General features: G+C 55.7%; 1 protein-coding gene across 4 annotated transcripts in view; it reads left to right on the top strand.

Annotated features, from left to right (window-relative positions):
- The window catches only part of MNT (MAX network transcriptional repressor), an 82,703-nt gene extending 69,964 nt beyond the window's left edge, over positions 1-12,739 (top strand). For all 4 annotated transcript variants that reach the window (XM_086762746.1, XM_086762747.1, XM_086762748.1 and 1 more), the window contains 2 exons: positions 9,482-9,674; positions 11,282-12,739. In XM_086762746.1, the coding sequence (XP_086618872.1) occupies positions 9,482-9,674; positions 11,282-11,997 (909 nt within the window). In that variant the 3' untranslated portion in view covers positions 11,998-12,739. The remainder of the gene's footprint in view (positions 1-9,481; positions 9,675-11,281) is intronic.
- Positions 12,740-19,845: the final 7,106 nt, after the last annotated feature.

Below are 19,845 nucleotides of genomic sequence, written 5' to 3'. Positions count from 1 at the left end.
CTTCTGTGTCCTCAGACTGTGCCTGTCGCTGTGGGACCTGAACGCCGTCCAGTTTCGGGGTTATTTTCTGTTGCACGTTTAGTGTGAGATGACATGCAGGCCGTTTGCTCACCGGGCGAGGTGGGCACAGCCAAACGGAGCCGGCTCGCGGGCAGCGCAGCCGCAGCCGGGCAGGTTTCAGGTCCCACTCCACGTCCTGCGCGTTTGCCAGTTTGCCCGCTACAACTGGAGTGAGATGCTGACTAAATAATGAAGCGCTTCCAAAATACGAGACAAAGCTGAGCTTCCCAGGGTGTGCAAAAGGCAAAGAGTGGAATCCTGTGAAAACTGCAAGGCAGGGCACCGCTGTGATCCAACCTGCTGCACGTGCTGCTGGGTCATTGCCAAGCACAGGGATAAAAATAGCGCGTGTAACAAATCCTCTGTGCTGTCCTCGTTACCCTGGTCTGTGGACATGTGAACGGACCAGATGCTGTCTGATATTTCTTAAATTTTCCTGTCAGTGCCCACAGCGGCTCCTCTTCTTTTGGTTTGGTTTTATTTATTGATTGCTTCGTCACTGCCTGAACACAATAATTTGTCCCTCTCTACTGCAGAGGACCAGAACAAGACCAGTGGATTTTTAAAGTCCCGTGGTGATGCGTAAGGTGGGGGTTAGGTGTTACGTAGGTAGAGGAGGACTGCACAAACGTGCCGGTTCCTGATGTACGGAGGTGCAGCTCCACAGCCAGAAGATCCCCACGTCTGATGTTAGCTCTTGGTCTGCGGAAGGAGTGGAGCTTATTGACGTGCCAGCACTGTAGTGACTGGAGCATTGATCAGAATGCAGAACCCAAACTGTGATGCTGAATCCGGTTAAGTTCCCCACCTTGAGCAGTACAGCTGTAACTAACTGGGTTTTTTTTGTTTTGGGTTTTTTTTTTTTTTTTTTTTTTTTTTTTTGTTCTCCACCAGCTGGTAGGTGAATATACTTACCTTCTCTAAAACTTGCCTGGTAAGAACTGCGCCCGTTAGTGCCTTCAGTGCCTCCTTCATATGAGCAGCGCTCACCTGCCAGGCACTGCTGCTTCGTGCTGTTTACCTGACCTGGTCGATTGACTCCCTCTTGTCTAATTAGCCCGAGTTTCATTGCCAGTAATAAAGGCTTCCAGCAGCAGTAGGCTGTGGCCGTACAGTGTGGTGTCATCTGTAGATTTCAGAAAGTGCTGAGAAATAAGACCTTTAAAAAACCAGTGTTTAGCAAAGCAAAGCAAGTTGGAACCTCCTTAGGAATGTGAGGCAGGTGGGAACGGGGGCTGATCATCCCCTGGAGTGGGTGGGAGCTGTTCAGGACAGCAGATGCAGGGTCTGGCTCCTGCCCTTGCTGGAGCCATTGAAGAATCGATGCTAGCTTCAGAGGCACCACATCGGGCTGCGTCGCCGTGGGAGATGGGAGCCGGGGGATGCCCAGAGAACTTCCAGTCCCTTGGCACCCGGCGTGTGGGTCTGAGCCAGGCGGGGTTTCCACGCTCAGGCGAGTTTCCGGAGCTTCCAGCACGCAGCTGGACTGTGCTCGGCACGCGGCAGCGCTGACGTCGTTTTCACCTTGGCTGACTTGCACAGTCATGGAGTAGAAGAAACGTGGGATCCCCTCTTGAACCAGAGTTTGGTGCTTGAGCGGGCGCATCCGCCAGCGCGGTGTGGGCTCGCCGGCAGCTGTGGATGTCTGCGATCAGATCCTCTGCTGCCCCTCCCAGCTGCAGCCTGATCCGCCTGAGGGAAGGCTCCGTCCAGAGAGCAGCCGGTGCGTTTTTATTTGCAGGAGCGGCGACAAAACGCACTGTGCAACACACCGTTTAAAGTGCCCAGTGGTTGAACCTTGGTGAGTGAGTGGAAGCTCTTTCTCACCCTCTGCCAGAAGGGATGGTGGCGTTTTTAACAGTGCCTTGTTTGTGACTCATACTCGAGGGTTTTGGAAGGGTAAGCAGAGGTATAACTCTCGTACGTGTTTTTTTAATTGTTAGAGAATCTGCGTCTGTCATACTGCTGTCGTTTAAAGCTCTCAGGGCTGTAAAAACCAAACCAACCTGCAAGTGGAGCACAGCACGGGCTTTCGAAACGCTGGCTGTGTTGGAGGCTGCTGGGTGCCGTCACCCGTGCTGGTTGTCATCTGCTGTCAGCGAGCAGCACGGGGGAGAAGAGTGCACGTGATGATAATTACAGCGTGATTGCCTGGGTGTTATGTACAGTATTACAGAGGTCAGCTACCTTTAAAACAAGGCAAAACCCCAAACCAACCAAAATCCCCACTGGCATCATAACTGTCGGGTTTGGTTTGTGGCTTTGCTTTTCCCTGCACCCAGGGCCCCGTGGCACACATTACAGGGGTGCTTTGGGTTCCTCTTGCTAGCAGTAGCGGAGATGTCTGAAAATTACAGTGAAGTAGTCACCGAGTGAGTAAAATTACAAACAAATAGTTGCAAGAAAGCAGTGATCACTGTGTGTGCCGAAGCGCAGCAGAGTTCAGCGCACGTTACACAAAGTTTGCAGTCGTAGGTGTCGGCAGCAGGCTCACTAGACGTGGTCAGCCACAAACAATCAGTGAGGGGGAGTCTGAATCTCTGCCGGACAGCAGGAGGTTGGTCCCAGCTTCGCCGCCTGTTGTCATGTCAGTGTTACTCTGGCGTGATGGAAACACTGATAAAACACGCTTTGCAGGGGGTGGAAGTGGGAGAGAGGTTTTTCAGGGATTCCTGTCTCTGTCAGTTATCGCAAATGAATAGTGACTCTGATCCTGCCTGTGCCTTGGACCTGCCCTGCCAATTCTTGTGGTCTTATCCAGACGCTTTTCCGGGTGCAGCTGTGGCTTCTGTTCTGTCTCTCTCTTCACTGTCGCTGCGGGGAGATGGGCGCAGGCTGGGGGACGCTGGGTGACCTGGTGGAGCAGTGACGCTGCTTCTGCAGAGGGAGTTGACACGGGCATCAAATAAAGAAAACAGAAAAAAATGATCTTTATTTCCCCCAGTTTCTTCTTCTTTTCGCTATCTTACTCATCTTTTCCATCACTATGAGTTAAATACTGCATCAAGTTCAGGTGTAGAATGTCCCTGTCACTGTGGAATTCTTGCTGTTTCCTTAAACCCCTCTTGGTGACACGCTGTTCGCTCGGGGACAGCCAGTATAGCAGCCGGGGAAAGTACAGCCTGCAGCCTGATAACGCGGGGTCAGGGAGGGACGGTTGGTCCGGTCGTGCTGAGATTCATCTTGGGCTGAGTAACGAGGCTGCTCAGGTCAACTTTAGAGAGTGTTTAGGGAAAACTGTCTTTGAAAGTTCCCACTGGTGGAAGAAGGAAGGTAGATAGCAGGCAACCTGTTCTGTACAAAGCAGGGGTGAGGCGGTGCCGTTTCTTGGGCAGGGGGTTGATTATTCCCTGTAGTTGTGTTTCAGGAAAACAGGATCTGGCTCCCTGAGAGCGGTTATGCATTTTCCTGCGGCATTAGAAAGAACTACTTTTATTTTGCTCTTTTTCCCAAAAGATCTGAGGTCTTTGGCTGGAAAGTGTCGCTGGAAGGAGGGTGTGCAGACATTCTGCAGTGGTGTTGGTGGTGCACGGCCCTCAGCCCTTCAGCGTGGAGGCAGAGGCTTTCACTCAGGTGCACGGCCTTGATTCGCGGCCTCGCGCGGGTGCTGAAGTCGGTTTGGATTTAACTACTGGGTTTTACGTCCTCCCACTGCTGCCGTGGCCCTCACAATGAGGGAGGTAGGCTGGGAGAAGTCCTGCGGTGACCCAGATCCGCTCTGCGGGCCGTAGGTGGAGCCGTCGGGATGTGAGTAACCGGAACAACCTCCTTACAAGGATGGAGAAACAGGGAAGAGAGGTGGGGCGGGAGGATGGCATCCTCTGAGTCACCAGACCTGGTAGGCTCTGAGCCTTGCTGCTGCATCCTTGGTGCTGCTACCCATGGGAGGGCACCGGGCCACGCATGCCACCGGGAATGGTCCTCTTCTGTGGGGGAGGGCAGTTTCCTCAGAGCTTATGGTTGCTGGGAACACCAGCACCTGCCAAAGCTGTGTTTGGGAGGGGTGCTCCTCTCCCAGGCGAAGCCCTAGCCTACCTGCACCCCGGCAGCCGCTCAGAGCCTTGGCGATGTTTGTGCTGCGGTGCGCAGCTCGCTGGTGCCTCTTGCCCTTGGCTGAGCCACGTTTGTAGGAGCAGGAGCAAAGGGAGCACCGTTCCCAGGACCCATCCAAAGCCGGGCTTTGTGTCCCACAGCCACTGCTGTGAGATGCCTCCAGGAAAAACACAGGAATACTGCAGCACATCGATGAGGCAATAACCTGTCTCCACGATAATCTCCTCCTCAGCTCTGTAGCCCTGCAGATCTGCTGCCTGTACGTCGTCGGGCGGGCTCCGCAGGGGCTGGCGGGGGTCCCGCCTGCCGCAGTTGTGGTGTTAGTAGTGACCGCTCATTGGAGTGCAGCGTGCTTCGTTTTCGCTGTGGAAGCTATTGCAGTGATACCAGAGATACATTTCCCAGGCCAAACAAATAAAAATAATCTGCTTGGGATCATTTTCCAAATACCAAACACAGCAGTATTTTGGGGCATTTTGGGCATCCGCAATCCATTATCGTCACTGAAAGTGTCTCGCTTGTTTAATGAATGACAGAGACTATTTAAAAAAAATAGAAAAAACAAAACCGCACAACCAAACTTAGCACCTAGTCATTGCAAATAGTATTTAATTTTTCTAACACTGAATTTCTTTTAACCCTGAAACCGTATCAAGGAAAAAAGCAGGTCTGCTGAACGGGTCGAAGCCAGCGTGGTTGGGTGACTGGCGCCGGGCATGGCTGTGCCTTTCCCTGGTTTGTGTTTGTACCGTGTTCCAGGCATTTGCTGCTTTTTTTTGGGTCTTTTCTGAATTTATTCTTTGTCCTGATTTGGATTCTTCCTGCCCTCTCTCTTGGTGCCGGTTTGTGCTTTGTCCAGAGCGCAGTGCTGCAGGAGGCCGAGTCCTGGATTTGCGGGGCCGGTGCAAGCAGCCGCGTTTCAGTGGTATTTTTGTTTCACAGATTATGGCACAATGCCTTTTTTTTTTTTAATCAGAGTCTTAATTTCTAACAGTGTGCAAGTAATGAATGTCAATAACAGTGCATGTTCTCGTTTTCCCGTGGTTTCTCTGCTCCGGGCAGATTTCCCCTCTGTGACGCATTTCTGTCTAGACGTGCCTCTCTTCCCGCGCAGCTGGACTGAAGGGTGGTGGGTGCACAAAACGTGCTGCTGCTGCTGACGAGCCGCTGCCCAGCACGCCTCTCTGGTACTTGTAGAGAAGCCGGTGCAGCCTCTGCAGCCAGCGCCTTGCTGGTTTCCCGGAGTCCCCGTGCTCGCCGCATGCGTGTGCGGGTGAAGTCACCTCCCGGAATACAGCAGCGCTCTTTGGCCGCTGTCCCGGAGGGGTAAACACGTGGCGGAGCTGGGTCACGAGGCGCTGGGCGCTGAGCCCCGCGGGCAGGCCTGCGCTCAGGGGTTCTCAGCGCCCTGCAGCTTGCCTCCTCCGCTTTGAAGGAGACGCAGTCTCTCACAGTCCGCTGCGGGCTGGTCACTGCAGGACCCCTCCCCGCGTTTCCCGGAGCGCTGAGCACTTTGCATTAACGTCTTGGAGCTTTGGGCCGAGCCCGTCGTCATTTTACATTGTCTCTGGGGAAGGCGAATCCTGTACTGCGGAAAGGCTGTTGGGAAAACCCACGGAGCAGCTGCTGTAGTAGGAGCTGCTGGGCGTAGCTGCACGTGGGTGCTGTTAGTGGGGCGGCGCGCGTGGGAGAGCCGCTTCTGTCCCAGGAGAGCAGCGCGGCAGCGGCGGGGCAGCTGCCTCAGTCGCTGCGGGGGTACCGCTGTGCCATGAGCTGTGTTTTCCCATCGGCGGTACCAGGCCAGCGCATCCGGCACTGCGGCGGGATGGCATCTCCAAGAACCAGCTGAATAAAGCAGTTACCATGGCAACAGTGGCTTTGGTTCCCGTGGCAACCAGCCCGGGTCTCGCACAGGTAGAAGGAGAGGTACCACTGTCATCACTGTCACCTCTGCAGATAGCCCGTCCCGTGGTGCCACATCCCTGAGACTGAGGGGATGGCTGGCACCGGCAGGAGCGTGGCCCGGGAGGTGCGGGGCGCAGGAGCACCTTTGCAGGCGGGTGCCGGTGCCTGCCCTCGCCTTTGCCGAGCCCGGGGACGCCCGCCTGATGCCGTGGGGGGAACCCGCGCTCAGTTGTCATGGGCTCTCCATCGCAGCAGGTTGGGTTGAGTCGGAGCAAGCGATTTCCCAGTGCTGGGCTTTACACAAACTGCTCGCTGCACCTGAAGAGCTTCGTAGGAAATGTAGCAGGATTCCGGGTCGGAATGTCAAAAATGGGTATAACTAATGCAGAACCCCCGAGTACTCTGGTGAGCGCGGCACCTCTGCCAGCAGAGTCCTGGGCGCTGGGCTGTTTGGGGACTGCACCTTCCTCAGCGCCCCACCGCCTTTGGATCTTCCTGGTCGCAACGTTTGTGGAGACAGGCCCTGCAGTCCCTGCAAGGATAAGATCTTTTTCTTAGGATTCAGCTTTTTTCCATTACACACAGGAATCAAAACTCCGTATGCAGCGGAAATCCCGGCCGGCTGCGTGGGGTCTGTGCCGAACCACACGGAGGTGCCGCAGGTGGGGCTGCTGCTTGGGATCGTCCCCCGGCCCAGCGGCTCCGGGTGTGCTGCAGCAGCTGCCGTCCCGGTAGCAAAGAGTTAATGAATCTGGGTCAGAATTGCAAATCGCTTTCAAGATTGCTTGTTGATGAGGAATTTTTAATCAGTGAATGCCATGTAATAGAGCACAACAGCTGAAATACGCTTTTGGAAAAGCTCGTAATTGAGAGTGTGTTTTTAAATTGCTAATGTAATGTTTGTAGGGGAGCTTTTGAATAAGACTTTTTAAACCTCACTGATGGTGACTTCAGGGCTAGCGTTATTCTTGAGGCAAGCGCAGGGAAAGCGTTGGGGGCATTATTTTCAATCTTGACATAAGAATAAGCAATCTGATTACAGCCAGCTATAAAATGGAAAGCTCCGTACAGCGACAAATGTCTGTTGCTGTGCAGCGACACAGGAGTTTTTCTGGTTTGTTCACCAAGTAGCGGCAAGTGGGATGCACAGGCACCGAGGAGCAGCTCTGAACCGCGAGGCGAACAGGCACAGAGGAGCTCCCAGCGCCGGTCGGTCCTCGCCCCTCCCTGGGGCAGGTGGGAAACCAGTGCGGATAGCTTCAGCGACTTCTCCGCCACGGAGAGGCGGGATGGGTATTTTGTGAACCAGGTTAACGAAGCAGTTTGCACCAGGCAGCTGCAGGCGTGGTCCCAGGCTGAGTTAAAGGCCTGGCTGAGCAGGCTTTGGAGTTACTCCTGGCTAACTTCAGAGAGAAAAGCCCGGCAGCACCGTTGAAATGCGTGAGGTCAAGGTCTGGTTGCAGTTGTCCTGGAGAACTGGAGAGAGACATAAAGAGCCTGTCTTCAGAAGATGGTGAGTCTGGTGCTCACCTCTGCGAAGTGCGAGTTTTGCCTTTACATCCGGTGTCTGACGGCGGTGAGCGAAAACAAGCATCCGAGCAGGCTCTGCGGAGCTGTGGAGCTGGTGCTTTCAGAGGAGTGCACTGGGATTTCCGTTCCCAGTGACAAAACTTAGCTTTAGAACATGGACAGGCTCTACGTGCTTTTGCAGATTTCCCGTACTTTGTCTCTTTCATGCCTATAGTAAGTGCTGACCTGCGCTGGGGACAGGTTGTCCATTCTGTCCCTTAAAACGGTACATTTCGTGAAGAGCAGCTGTTGTTTTCCTGTGGCACCGCTCAGTTATAACCCCAGCAGATCTGTGTGGGTTACGTTTCCCGTTAGCAGCACCGGAGGGTTTGGCAGTTTTGTGTACGGTGCTGACGGGCGCGGCGTCCCTCCCCTCCCCGGCCGTGGACACAGCAGGTTTCCAGCGCGGAGTGGGCGCCAGCGGGGAAGGAGAGCGTGCGCTGTTCCTTTGCGTTGGCCTGGGGGTTTCCCCTGTGATGGGGGAATGGTGGGCGCTTGGCCGCCTCCTCTAGTGCAGGAGCTCGTGGTGTGGTGTGTTGCCCAGAAGCTAGCTAGTACTTGTGCTTTTTCTTTTCTTCTGCCCATGTAAAAGCCTGCTCTCCGTGATTTATGTGCTGGTTATGGAAATGCGCTGTGATTTTTGTGTAGCCCTGCTTGGGCCTGTGTGCTTGAAACTTGTCTGTTTTCCCCAGCTACTGTCCGCTGGTTTGCGAACAGATGCTGTCTCTTCCTCTGCACCGTGTCTCTGGAACGCTTCAGCATGTCTGTGGTTTTCTCTTCCTTCATAAGAGCAGTTTTCTGCACAAGGTTTCTGCCTCGGCGCGAGGATGCGGGGAGTTTTCCACCTCTCGGGCCGTGGCCCAGCAGGTAGTCACTGCGCAGGAGCACTGCTCTGTGCTGATGCGCCCTTTCCTTCGGGATGCTTGGGAATCGCTGTGTGCAGTAAATACTGCATAGCCCCGCTCTCCGAGCGGCTGCCTGACCGGGCTCTCGTGGCCTCTTGCCTGGCGATCCGGGGGAGCTGCCCGCGCGTCCCTCCCTGTGCCGCCCCACCAGGCTGCCGTGAGCCGTCATTCTCAGCTCTTCATCAGGCGGGTGAAGCAGGGCTGAGCTTGGGAGCTCAGTATTGACCCCTGTCACTCTAAATGGATACGGAAGCGCGACCAGGAGCTCCCCGGGCCTGACACAGAAGAGAGGAGTGAACAGAGTCCAGGTTTATGTTGCTGCCCCTTCAGCAAATACGTGTCTGGGCCCTGGGACAGTCTGCTTCGTGGTCCACGAGCGCTCTGCATCCCAGAGTCGCTTGTTGGTGTCCTGAGAGAGGTTCTTCCGTGCCAGCGTCTGCGCACACGTACCGTCAGCGTCCTGTTTGCGTGGGAAGTCCCCAGGGTGGAAGTGCTGTGCTGGGAAGGGTCTGGCTTCCACGTTACGGACAGGAGTTGTAGTCATAGTTCAGCGCTCTTGGTTCTTAGTTTTTCAGTTTTGTTGGGGAGGTTAGAGCAAAAGAGGAATAATGCAGAAGAAGATCTCATTTTCTGTCTTTAGAGTGGCAGAAATATTTTTTTTTTCCAGACAGAAAGCCTTATGGCTTTTCCTTAGGAGTTCTAGGCTTCAAACTTAACCCTGAAGCTGAAGGGACTCACACCTGACGTGGTTAAGCATTTCAGTTTTGGAGGCTGCTTAGTTTTCCTTCAGAGGGCAGAAAGCAGTTGGCCAAAGTAACCCTTCAGGTTTTGGTGGCCAGCTCTTGTCCTTTCCCTTCCGCCTGAATTTGAAAGGTGTAACTGTATCTGAACGTGTTTTACCGAGCTGTGGACATAGGAGTGACTAGGTTAGTGTAGATTATATCTGTCTTTGTTCTCCTTTTATTTATTGTTCTTCCTTCTGTCTTTAGACTTTAAAGAGAAAGGAAAAAGAGTATGAACATGAGATGGAGCGGCTGGCAAGGGAGAAGATTGCTACTCAGCAGCGACTGGCGGAATTGAAGAACGAGTTGAGCCAGTGGATGGACATCTTGGAGATAGACCGGATTATCCGACAGACCGTTCAGCCTGAGGATGACCAGGCATCTACCTCGACAGCATCAGGTACCCAAAATGTTTCTCTTCTTGTAATCATCACTGTACGTCACCAACGCAGTTACATAGTGGTGGGAGGGTTCCTCATTTAGCAGCATCAAGGTTTCTGTGCATGCAGAATGCAGTAAAAGGTTTTCAAGTGTTTTGTAATGATTGCTGTTCGCTAAGAATCCACTGCCGCTTGTGTGAAGTAAACCGGAAATTGTGCACCAGCGTTGGGTAGATACAGAGCGCGGGTTTGCACGCTCAGGCTGCTGCTATCCCACAAGGAGCTCCCTGCTTTCAGAGCTTAGCTCGCCTCTTGCACAACCGTGGATCCCTGCTCCTTAGAATGGAGTGGCGCATGAGCATCCAGGTGTATTGGTGCGTGGACGTGGCAGGGTGCTCAGCCACGTAGAGAAGAAGGAATTGGTACAGGAAGGATCACCAGAACTTTTGAACAACGTAGTGAGCCTTCACGTTGTGTGAAAAGGATTCACCGTGAAGATGAACTGACGCTAACGAGTCTCTGGCGTGCTGTTGTCAGTCAGAAGTTTTTGTGGGACAGGAGAGTGCATGCTTTTCTCCAAGCCACGGTCTGCAGCAGGAGGAGTAGGCAGTCCGTGGATGTACAGTGCTTTGCTGCCCCGGGATGGGGAGGCTGTAGCACTCCGTAACCGTTTGCAGCAGTTCCTTCACATCGTGACCGTGTTTGCTCTTGGCGCTCCAGGCAGCCGATACAGCCGGTTCCAGGAAGGGAAAACCCGAGCTCTTTGGTTCATCCAGGCTTGTTTTGGGCTCATCACCCTTGAACATGCTGGCAGACACCGAGTGTAGGCTGATGGAAGTAGGAGTGCGTTGTCAATAGGAGAGTCAGCCGTTCACCTCTCCAGCTGGCCTCCGCTGAATTGATCGCTTCAAGCTATCCCAGCCACAGAGCTTGCAATGGGAAGTGTCTTCCCTGCTTTTCCTGCTGCTTCGGTATCTTCTGAGATTTTTAATCTCTGCTGCATGGCCGGCTTTAGAGCAGGCGGTGCAAGGTGCCCTGCTCGTCTTCCTGATCTCCGCAGGGTCAGCGTGTTCCTGCATTGCTTCATTGGTCTGTGGGCTGGACAAGAGTCCATTTTCCAGAACCAGACAAGGATCTCGCTGCCGTGTTTCTCCATGGCTGTTTCCTTCCTGCTCTGGGAGCAGAAGGGCTGGTACCGACCGGTGGAAGAGCTGGACAGGACAGAAACCCTGTTCCTCTTCCCAGACGAGCCCTCTTCAGCCCGGACGGAGTCAGCCCAGGTGCTGTCTGTCTGCCTCTGCTCGCCTTGCCTGCCTGATCTCTCAGCCTGTTGTGAGCACCGCTCTCCAGCTGGGGCTTTGAGCCAGGCTCGCCTGCCTGGCATTGGGTCCTGGGCCCACGAGCAGGAGGAGAGGGGCGTGCTGCCCCGCTGGGGCTCGGTGGGGCCTGCCGTGCCGTGCCGTGCCATGCTGTGCCCTGCTGTGCCCTGCTGTGCCACCTGCCCATACCTCAGAAACTCCTCCTGCTGTTGTCTCTTCCGCCTGTGCTGACTTTTAGGGAGGCTGGTCAGTCCAGTTCATGCTCTGCTTTCTTTTTTATGGGAGTGTCTTCCTTTCATTTCTTCCAGAGGGCGAAGACAACATGGATGAAGACATGGAAGATGACAGGCCAGTGAACTCATTACCAAAACTCGCCCAGCGCCAGCACCCAGAGCTGCTGAAAGCCGTCCCTTCCAACGCTGCTTCCCACCACCCGGCGGTTCTGCCCCAGCACCTGTCCATCCAGCAGAAACAAGCCCCCGCCCACGCACCGCCTCCCATCCAGACACAAGCACTGGTCCAGCCGCAGGCGATCGTCCCCGCACAGACTCACATCGTGGCGGCTTCCACAGTGCAATCGACTGTTATTGCCCACACCGCCACTACCCACGCGTCGGTCATTCAGACTGTCAACCACGTGATTCAGGGTCCACAGACCAAGCACATTGCTCACATTGCACCTTCCACGTCCAGCCCCGTGCAACTCACCACTGCTGCTCAGCCTATCGGCCACATCACTGTGCACCCAGCCGCCATCAACCACATGGCCCACCTGGGCCAGCAGCTGCCCATCTACCCTCAGCCCGTGGCCGTCAGCCAGCCCGTGGTGAGCCACATCGCTCACACGATCTCGCACCAGCAAGTGAACGGAACCACAAACCTCGGCCAGCCAGCGGTGATGGCCAAGCCTGCCGTAGGAACCCAAGTTGTCCATCACCCGCAGTTAGTTGGGCAGACAGTCCTAAACCCGGTGACTATGGTGACCATGCCGTCGTTCCCAGTGAGCACGCTGAAGCTGGCCTAGAGGGGATCGTCCGACGGCAAGGTCTTTGTCGGGAACCTTTCCTAAACTCCATACATTCCAACCACGTCCGACCCTGCGGGAGGAGAGTGCAGAAGCGCCGAGCGGCAGGGCGCCGGGCTGGGCTGTCCTCCGCTGCCCAGTAGCCGGCCCGCCGCCGGCAGCCAGAGACGGGGCCTCTGCACTTGAGTTTGGCTCATCCGAGAAAACTTCACAGACAGTTGTTCATGGTGATTTTTTTTCCTTTTATGTGTAATCGGTGGAATATGGATATGATGTTCTTAAGACTTTAATTTTCCCCTTTTATGTGTTGCTTCTTTGTAGAATAAAAATTGCTGATCTCTTTATTGAGACCTTGCGTAGAATGGGAAAAAAATTCATAGAAGTCTATATTTATATATATGTGTGTATGTGTGTGTATATATATGTATATACATATATATATAAATATAACATTTGAAGAAGGCCTTTTGTAAGGGTGATTATTTTGCAGGACTATTAGACAAAATTCATTTTTGGAGGAAAAAGACAGAGTGTCCTCTCTAAACAAGAAACTTTAAGATAGATGGTTTGGTGGACCAGGGTACAGATACAGTGACAAAAAGAAAAAGTTGAACCATGTTAAAGGTATTTCCCATCCATACATTACATTTCAAAAACCATCTAAAATCACTGTGACTTGTTACGGCATTTTAAGGAAATTCTCTGTCCTGTCTAATAAAAGGAAAAAGAATACACAACCAGACTTCCTTGTTGCAGTTTTATAAATGACTTGATTTTTATAGCTATGTCAAAAAAAATGGTTTTTATTATTTTAATTATTGATAATGTTTTGTTTTGATTGTTTTGGGGGGTTTTGTTTTTTGTTTTGGCTTGGTTTGCTGATGCAATAACTGATGTTGCAGATCTCTGTGCATGGCCCTCCCCTGTCAGGATTCTTCCCAGCCCCTCAGGTTTTGGGTCCATTTTTGTTTTACAGAGGCAGGTTATTTTGTGCTGGCATCTTGCTGTATGTTTATCTGGCCCGACAGAGCGGAACCTGGGATGAGAAGACCAAGATAAATAAGTAGATTTGCTGCGTGGGTTCCTTTTCTGCGTTAGTTTGTTCCTGAGCTGACCGCGGTTCAGCATAGGAGCGGTGGATTGGCAAAGGGATGAACGTGCGTGTGTGATCTTCCGCAGCGCAAGCAGCTTCACTGTCTTTTCTTCTTGGGGGGGAAAAAATAATCTAGCCTTGCGTGGGATAAGGGCGTACTCCAGGAGCTCGGCACGTGTAACTTGTGTCTTACAGACTGCAGTGGGACGTGCACCACAGAGCAGCCCCTCATCCTCCGTGACTCCCTTGTGCCTCCGTGCCTGTGGCTGGGCCGCGCCTCGCTGCAGGCGGTGGCAGACTCCTGCGAGGCGCGGGAGGAGGGGTGGCGTTCGGCTCTGTGGGTGCTCGCCCGCCTGCCGGGAGGTTGCTCAGGATGCGTTGTGTTGCTGACTGAGTGTTCTGGTCCTCGCACCGTTCTGTGTGGTACTGCGTTAATGGTCTCTTCTCCGTCTTCCCCTCTCTTGTAAACACAAGTACGCCGCGGTCCTTAACGCAGGCGGGGTTCCTGCTGCAGCCAGCGCACGTTTCCCTTGGGGCAGGACGGGAGGACGGTCCCTGCTCGCGGCTTTGGAGGTGACCCCTCGGGAGGAGGTGAGCTGGGGCTGAGCGGCCGCAACTCACGGTGCTGCCTGGCTGCATCTGGCTTTGGGTCAGGGTCTGCCACAGGAAAACCTGATCCGTGTGCCCGCAGTGCCTGTGGACTCCAGCAGGACGTTTGGCTGCAGCCTGCTCGGAGCAGTGGCAGAGGTTTGGTTAAGAGAACTTGCCAGTTCCCTACCGTCCCTGCGGCAGCTGAAGCTGCGCTGGAGGCAGGCGTCCCTGCTGCAGGCAGAGCCCAAGCGCGGTGGTGCCTGCTGAGCAGGCGTGGCTGAGAGTTGCGTTAAATCTGTTTGTAAAGGCCAGGGTTGCTCTGTAGTTACAGTTTTGTTGTTTTTCCTTGCATCCTTGAGTGCAGGGAGCTCTTGCCTGTGTTGCTAGCACAGTTTCTACAGGAGAATGGACAAGTCTTTAAGGATTCCATATCCTGAAACCACATTTAAACAGACGCTCTGTTGTCACTTCTAGTGCAGCGTTAATGCCGTGGGGGAGGCAGAATCGCCAGGGCTTTGTCATCTCCTTGTACCTGCTGGTGCCTTCCCAGGGACCCTGTGTTTGGGAGATCAGCGTTCCGTATCGGGACAGTCGCTCCTCATCAGAAACTTGAACACGGAGCGTTTGCAGTAGGGTCATCTCCTCTCTCGGGAGGAATTGTGGCTTTGCCTTCTCTAGCTGCGTTAGGAGGTCGGGGAAGCATCTTTCTGCCTTTCTTTACAGTTCCAGCTCATAAAATAACGAAATCGAGGTGGAAGCCTCGTTTCTAGTCAAGAGTGGCTGAGCTTCTGGAAGGAGAAAAAGCCCAGGGGAGGCAGCGGGGCTCAGCACACGGGCGTTGGCCGAGAGCCCCTCTGTGCCCCCAGTGTCGCTGCCTGCGCGCAGGCGTCGGCAGGAGCTGCGGGATCAGCCTGCGTGGGTTGCTCTTGCCTTTCCTACGTGCGCTTTTGCGTGCTGGCTTGTTTCTGCGTTGAAAAGCGTGCCCCCACCCTCCGGGCGGTGGCCTGCCATCCCAGGGCAGGTCCTGGTCGCTAGCGCTGACCCAGGCATGCGCTGCTCTGGTTTGCGCTGTAAAACGCGTAGGGATGGAGAGGAGGGTTCTCGTCGTGTGCGATGAGTGGTGATGAGCGTTCTTGTGGATGAGTTAATGGCCTTTCCTGTACGGACTGGCAGTGCTGCTGACCTCCTCGTCTCTTACTCCCTTTCGGTTTAAAGGTAACAGCGTCAGTGCCCTGCTCACATACGCGTCCCCTGGCATTGCTGGCAGTTCTTCTCTCCCCCGTGGAGTTGCGCAGTGCCGTTCTGGCTGACCCCCTCACCGTCAGCCTCCCGTGAAGAGGGGCTGTCCCGCTCGGCCAGCCCGGGAGCTGGTCCCGGCGCCCCGGGTCTCACCTGCCTTCTCCGCAGCTCCCAGAAACCTTCCTTTGGGGGATTTTGTTGGTTTTTTAAAGTCAGCAAACTTCTTTCTGTTCTGTAGGGCAAAGCACACTGCAGCCCTTCTTTCCCCACGTCTGTCGTTCCTGCTCAGAAACTTTGGATTTACGCTGATGCTCTTAGAAACCGTATCCAGTACTGTAACAAGGGGCACTTTAGAAATGTCTCTCCTCCTTTGATATATGTGTTTTCCCTATGGAGAAAGCTATATATAAATATATATATGTACACTTTGGGATTCAGAAGATCTAATTTGTCCCAAAAAAAAATCAATAAATATGACGTTTACAAGAAACCTCTTCTGTTGTTGAATAATATTAGTTACTGGTAACCATACCACAGCAAAAGTAGCAACGGGGCTTTCTGTGTAGTAGTTCTGAGATGTCCCGTCCTGTCGAGCCTGACTCGGAGCCTGTAGGTTAGCGGAGATGCCCCCACCGCGGGCGGGCTCTGGGTCCGTCTGCGGCAGGGTGCCTCCCGTGCTCCCCGCGGTGCGGTGCGTGTCACGCTGCCAGCGGCACAGACACGCTCCGAAGCCTGATCGGTGCTTCGGACCGCGGCCAACGCAGTCTGTGTGTTTGAAGCAGACGCCAGCAGATGGGTGTGAGCACAGACCCCCAGACTGCGGCGGTCGCAGGCGAAAGTCCTACCTTGCTTTCGCAGTTCACGCAGCGGCAGAGCCGGGTCGCTGCCGAGGGGCTGGCAGCCGCGCACCTCCACCGCTTTGCTCCGGGCCGTCTTCCGCTCTCACCTGCCAAGTGAGCGCAGGCAAAGAGGAATAAACCCAGACTGCTGCTTTAAAAGTATCCCAAACAGAGTTCTTGCAGCTGACGCTTTAGATTTGGGCGTGTAGAAATCAGCCAGGACCCTGTACAGTTTGGCTTAGGAAGGGAAATGGCCCCGTTTCCCACGTTCTGCGCACCGGCTGGGGTCGGTGGTGCCGTGGGTCGCAGGCTGTGCCCCGACCTGGTCCTCGGACCCTGCTCTGCCCGCCCGGTGGCAGCGGCTGCGTGCGGCTCCCGGGGCTGGGACACGGTGAGGGCCAGCCAGTGACCCACCTCCCACACCTGGAAAATGGGCTGAAGCCAAACTGTCCGGCCTCTTCTGCACCTGCCTGCGTGTGCGTGCGCGCCCATCCATGCTGGGGCTGAACGCGGGCTGTGGAAGGTGAGGAGGGCTCAGGCGGGCAGCCCCTGGCCCCCGGCGCGATCGGGTTTTGTTTTCTGGAGCAGAGATGGTGTCCCTTCTGCACAGACTTTTGCTCTTTGGAAATCACGCGCGGTGTATCCGGGTAGGAGATGCTCCACCAACAAATTGGCATCCGGCATATTGCTGTGCGGGCCCAAAGGTGGCCGGCTGCTGCCTGCTGCTGATGGGCTACTTGCCTCTTTTTCTTTGTTTTAATTAAAAGTGGCCTTCTGTAACAAAAGAAAAAAAGAAACAAACAAAAAAAAAAAGTGAAATGCCTTTGAGTGGTTTAGGTGGAGGTGAGACTTGCTGCTGGTGTCGGTGTCGGTGTGATTGTCCGTGTGCACGCCTGTGGGTGTACGTGTGGCCAGCCAACGCAAGGCTTAGCGTGTCTCTGGTTTTTGTTCGTAGCCTGTGTCTCTTTCGGACTGGTTTGCATCCTGAGTGAATTTTTTGCATTTAAAAAAAAATATAAGGTGTGAAAATTGTTCTGGGCCGGGCAGGGACAAGGGGAGTTTGTCTGGAGCCCTCCCTTGTGCGCCGGGGGAGGCGCGAGGGCCGGGGACGAGGCGCCGTTTGCCCGGCGTGAGGACGGCGCAGGTGCTGGCGCGGCCGCGTTGCTTTCTGCGAGGCGTGCCGACGTGTCCCCAGCGAGGGCGAGCGGCCTGCGCCAGACAGAGCGGTCGCCCTCTGCCTACCTCAGCCCGCCGGCTTCTGGGCACTGGCTCAGGCTTAGCAGGGCGCGCGCCGGGCTGGGCCCTGCCTGCCTGCGGGTTTCTGCGGCTGGGCACCTCACAGGTGAGGCTCCTCCTGCGCGTTAAGTTCTGGTTTTCTTCTGGAGCGAACAGTTGTTCATTTCTATCTTATTTTAATTCTAAAAGATACCGGCATCCGGAAAGGAGAACTCTCATGCTTCTGCCCTGGTTTCCATCCCTTGCTATCATTTTGAACGGATTAAAATTGATTATAACGCTATTTTTAGATTATTTCATTCCTTAATCAAGCATCAGTTGTTAGGAACCGATGTTTAGTGTTAAGGAAAGTAGGCTGTGGATCGGGTCAGGCACAGCATCTTTCTCTTCCTGTTATACAGAACTTAGAAATAGAAATCCCAAACTTGAACTATGGAAATCCCAGCAGGAGCACAGCGTTGGAGAGGCGCAGCCTTGGCGAGCATTGTGTTTGGCTGTTTCCACGCTCCTCATGCAGAGCTGGGCAGCAAACACGAAGGCCCCGCTCTCGTTTACCCCGCTGCCCGCGCGGCCAGCGCGTGGGACGGTGCTGTCCTGCCCCGGGAACCGGTGTTCCTGCCGACCGTGGGACGCCGTTCCGCTCCCGCGGAGGGGTTGCTCGGCTGGTTTGGCTGTGGATCAGGATGAACCCATTAATTCGCACCCTTTCTTTGTGCTGTGAGAAGGAATTTGAGGGTGAAGGAGCGCTGGTGGCGGGACGCTCGCTGGGGATGGAGGCTCGCCTGTCAGCTCTTGCTTCCAGGGCAATACCCCCGACTCCCGTGCTGTCCGTGCACTGGGATTTTTCCCCGGCTGACTGGCAGACACATCCTCCCTGTGTTTTTCGTGTTGCAGAAGGTGCAGGCGCCCGTGCTGGCTGCGGTGCTCCGCCGTGCCGGACCTTGAAACGCGCCGGCCAGTGCTCTCGCTGGCTGACGACCCGCGCGGGGCTGTGTGCTGCTGGTATGAGTGCCTTACAGCTGCGCCTTAACAAGCTGAGCCGAAAGCTTGTGTAGTCAGAGAGGAGTCAGGTACTCACTGCAGCCAGCCAGCCATTTATTTGCCTCTGGTCAAGCACCGTCTAGGCACCCCTGGCCGGGGAGCTGTGGTGGGAGCGAGGACCTCCCGTCCCGGGCAGGGTCCCCCCGCGTCCGTCCCGCGTGTGACCGCCCCCCTAGCTAAAAGCTTTACCGTCATCCTCGCTGCGCCCTTCGCGTTAGGAGTATTTCACGGAAGATGCTGATCGTAGGTGCAGAATTGCTGCCTCCGCCGGGCGCCCCGGAGATCCGTGTGCCTCCGTGCACGGCCCAGGACAGCCGAGGCGTCGGCGCGCGCACGGGGCAAGCGCAGTCTGTGTTTGCAGTGAGGACGTGTCACTGTGTTACCACTTTACGGAAATACTAAATACTGAAAACCTAGACTGTAAAGATTTTTATGTGTTTGGATACATCCGCTATGTGAAAAACCAACTAATTTTGTACATATTGTATTTTTACTATTCAGCTGTACTATACTGGCTCTTCATGCTCCAGACTCTAGGTATCCGACATGAATGATATCCATGTAATAAGCACTTGCCTGAAATAAATATAAAACTGAAATAAACATGCACTGAAATTTGAAACAGGGCTCTGAAATTTCCTCCCTGTGCTCTGCATGCGGAGATTTCACTGTTTTTGTGGTTTTCCCGTTGCAGAGCAATGCTTTCTGTCCGCGTGCAGCCCGGCGCAGCGGGCCTGGCCCTCTCGGGCCTCTCCCGGTGTCCGGATCGGGGGGATAGCAGGGACTCCTTCCAGCCTGCAGAATTTGTGAAAACGCGGAAGATGGCTGTGCCGCGAGCAGCCATCGGCAAAGGCGCTGGAATGCGTTGGCAGCCTCTAGAGAAGGCTGAGGTGTAACCCCGCCGGAGGAGCCGCGCCGCGGGGTCCCGGGAGGCGGGGGCTGGGTGCCGGGGAGCCCGCCGGGCCCTGTCCGTGGGTCACAGCTTGGGCCGGGCCCGGGCCTGCGCGGCGGCGGGGCTTTGGCCGGTTTGGCTGATCCTGGCCCGCGCTGGGCCGGGTCCTGTCCGGGCAGAGCCCCCGGGCCGGGCCCGCCCCCCGCCTCGGGCCGGGGCTGCCTGCCGCTTGCGGTCAGCAGCGGCCTGGGGGTTTCAGGGACAGTCGGTCTAACACGTAACAACATTGCTAACACTGTTAATTAGCAGTTTAATTACTTTTAACGAACTGGAAGTGGAAAGACTTCATACAACCGCCCCGCGGCTGCCCAGCGCCGAGCCCGGCCGAGGGTCCCGCCAGGCCCCGCCCTCGCCTTCGGTGCCCGGCTGGGGCCGCGGCCGGCGGGGCCGCTCCCGTCCCGCCGAGGAGGGCGCTGGGCACCCCCCGGCCCCGTCCACCCTCGGGGTGCCCTCCCTCGGTGGGCGCGTGCGGGGAGGGGGCTCTGCGGGGCCCAGGCCTGCGCAGGCGGGAAGGGCAGCGCGGCCTGCAGACCCCTGCCCAGCTCAGGCCTGGGGGCTCTCCTGCAGATGGCGGCGGCGGAGCCCCGGCCGTCCCGGCTTCCCGGCCCCCGCGGCTCGGAGCGGCGGCAGGTGTGGCGGCGGCCCAGGCCGCACAGGTGCGGGGCGCGGGTGGGGCGGGGCGGCCGAGGCGCGCGCAGCTGTGCGGGGTCGGGGTGGGGCCCGGCCGGGGAGGCCTCGCCCGGGAGCGGGGCTGGAGCGGCGGCGGCACAGAGCAAACAGTGGGGGCAGCGTGCGGGTCTCGGTCTTGCGGAGCCGGTGAGTGCGGGGGCCGGGGGCGTCCCGGGGGGAGCTCGGGG

This window comes from Chlamydotis macqueenii, chromosome 19 (assembly GCF_036417535.1).
Source record: "Chlamydotis macqueenii isolate bChlMac1 chromosome 19, bChlMac1.mat, whole genome shotgun sequence".
Taxonomy (NCBI): domain Eukaryota; kingdom Metazoa; phylum Chordata; class Aves; order Otidiformes; family Otididae; genus Chlamydotis; species Chlamydotis macqueenii.
This window is presented reverse-complemented; position numbering and strand designations above follow the sequence as displayed.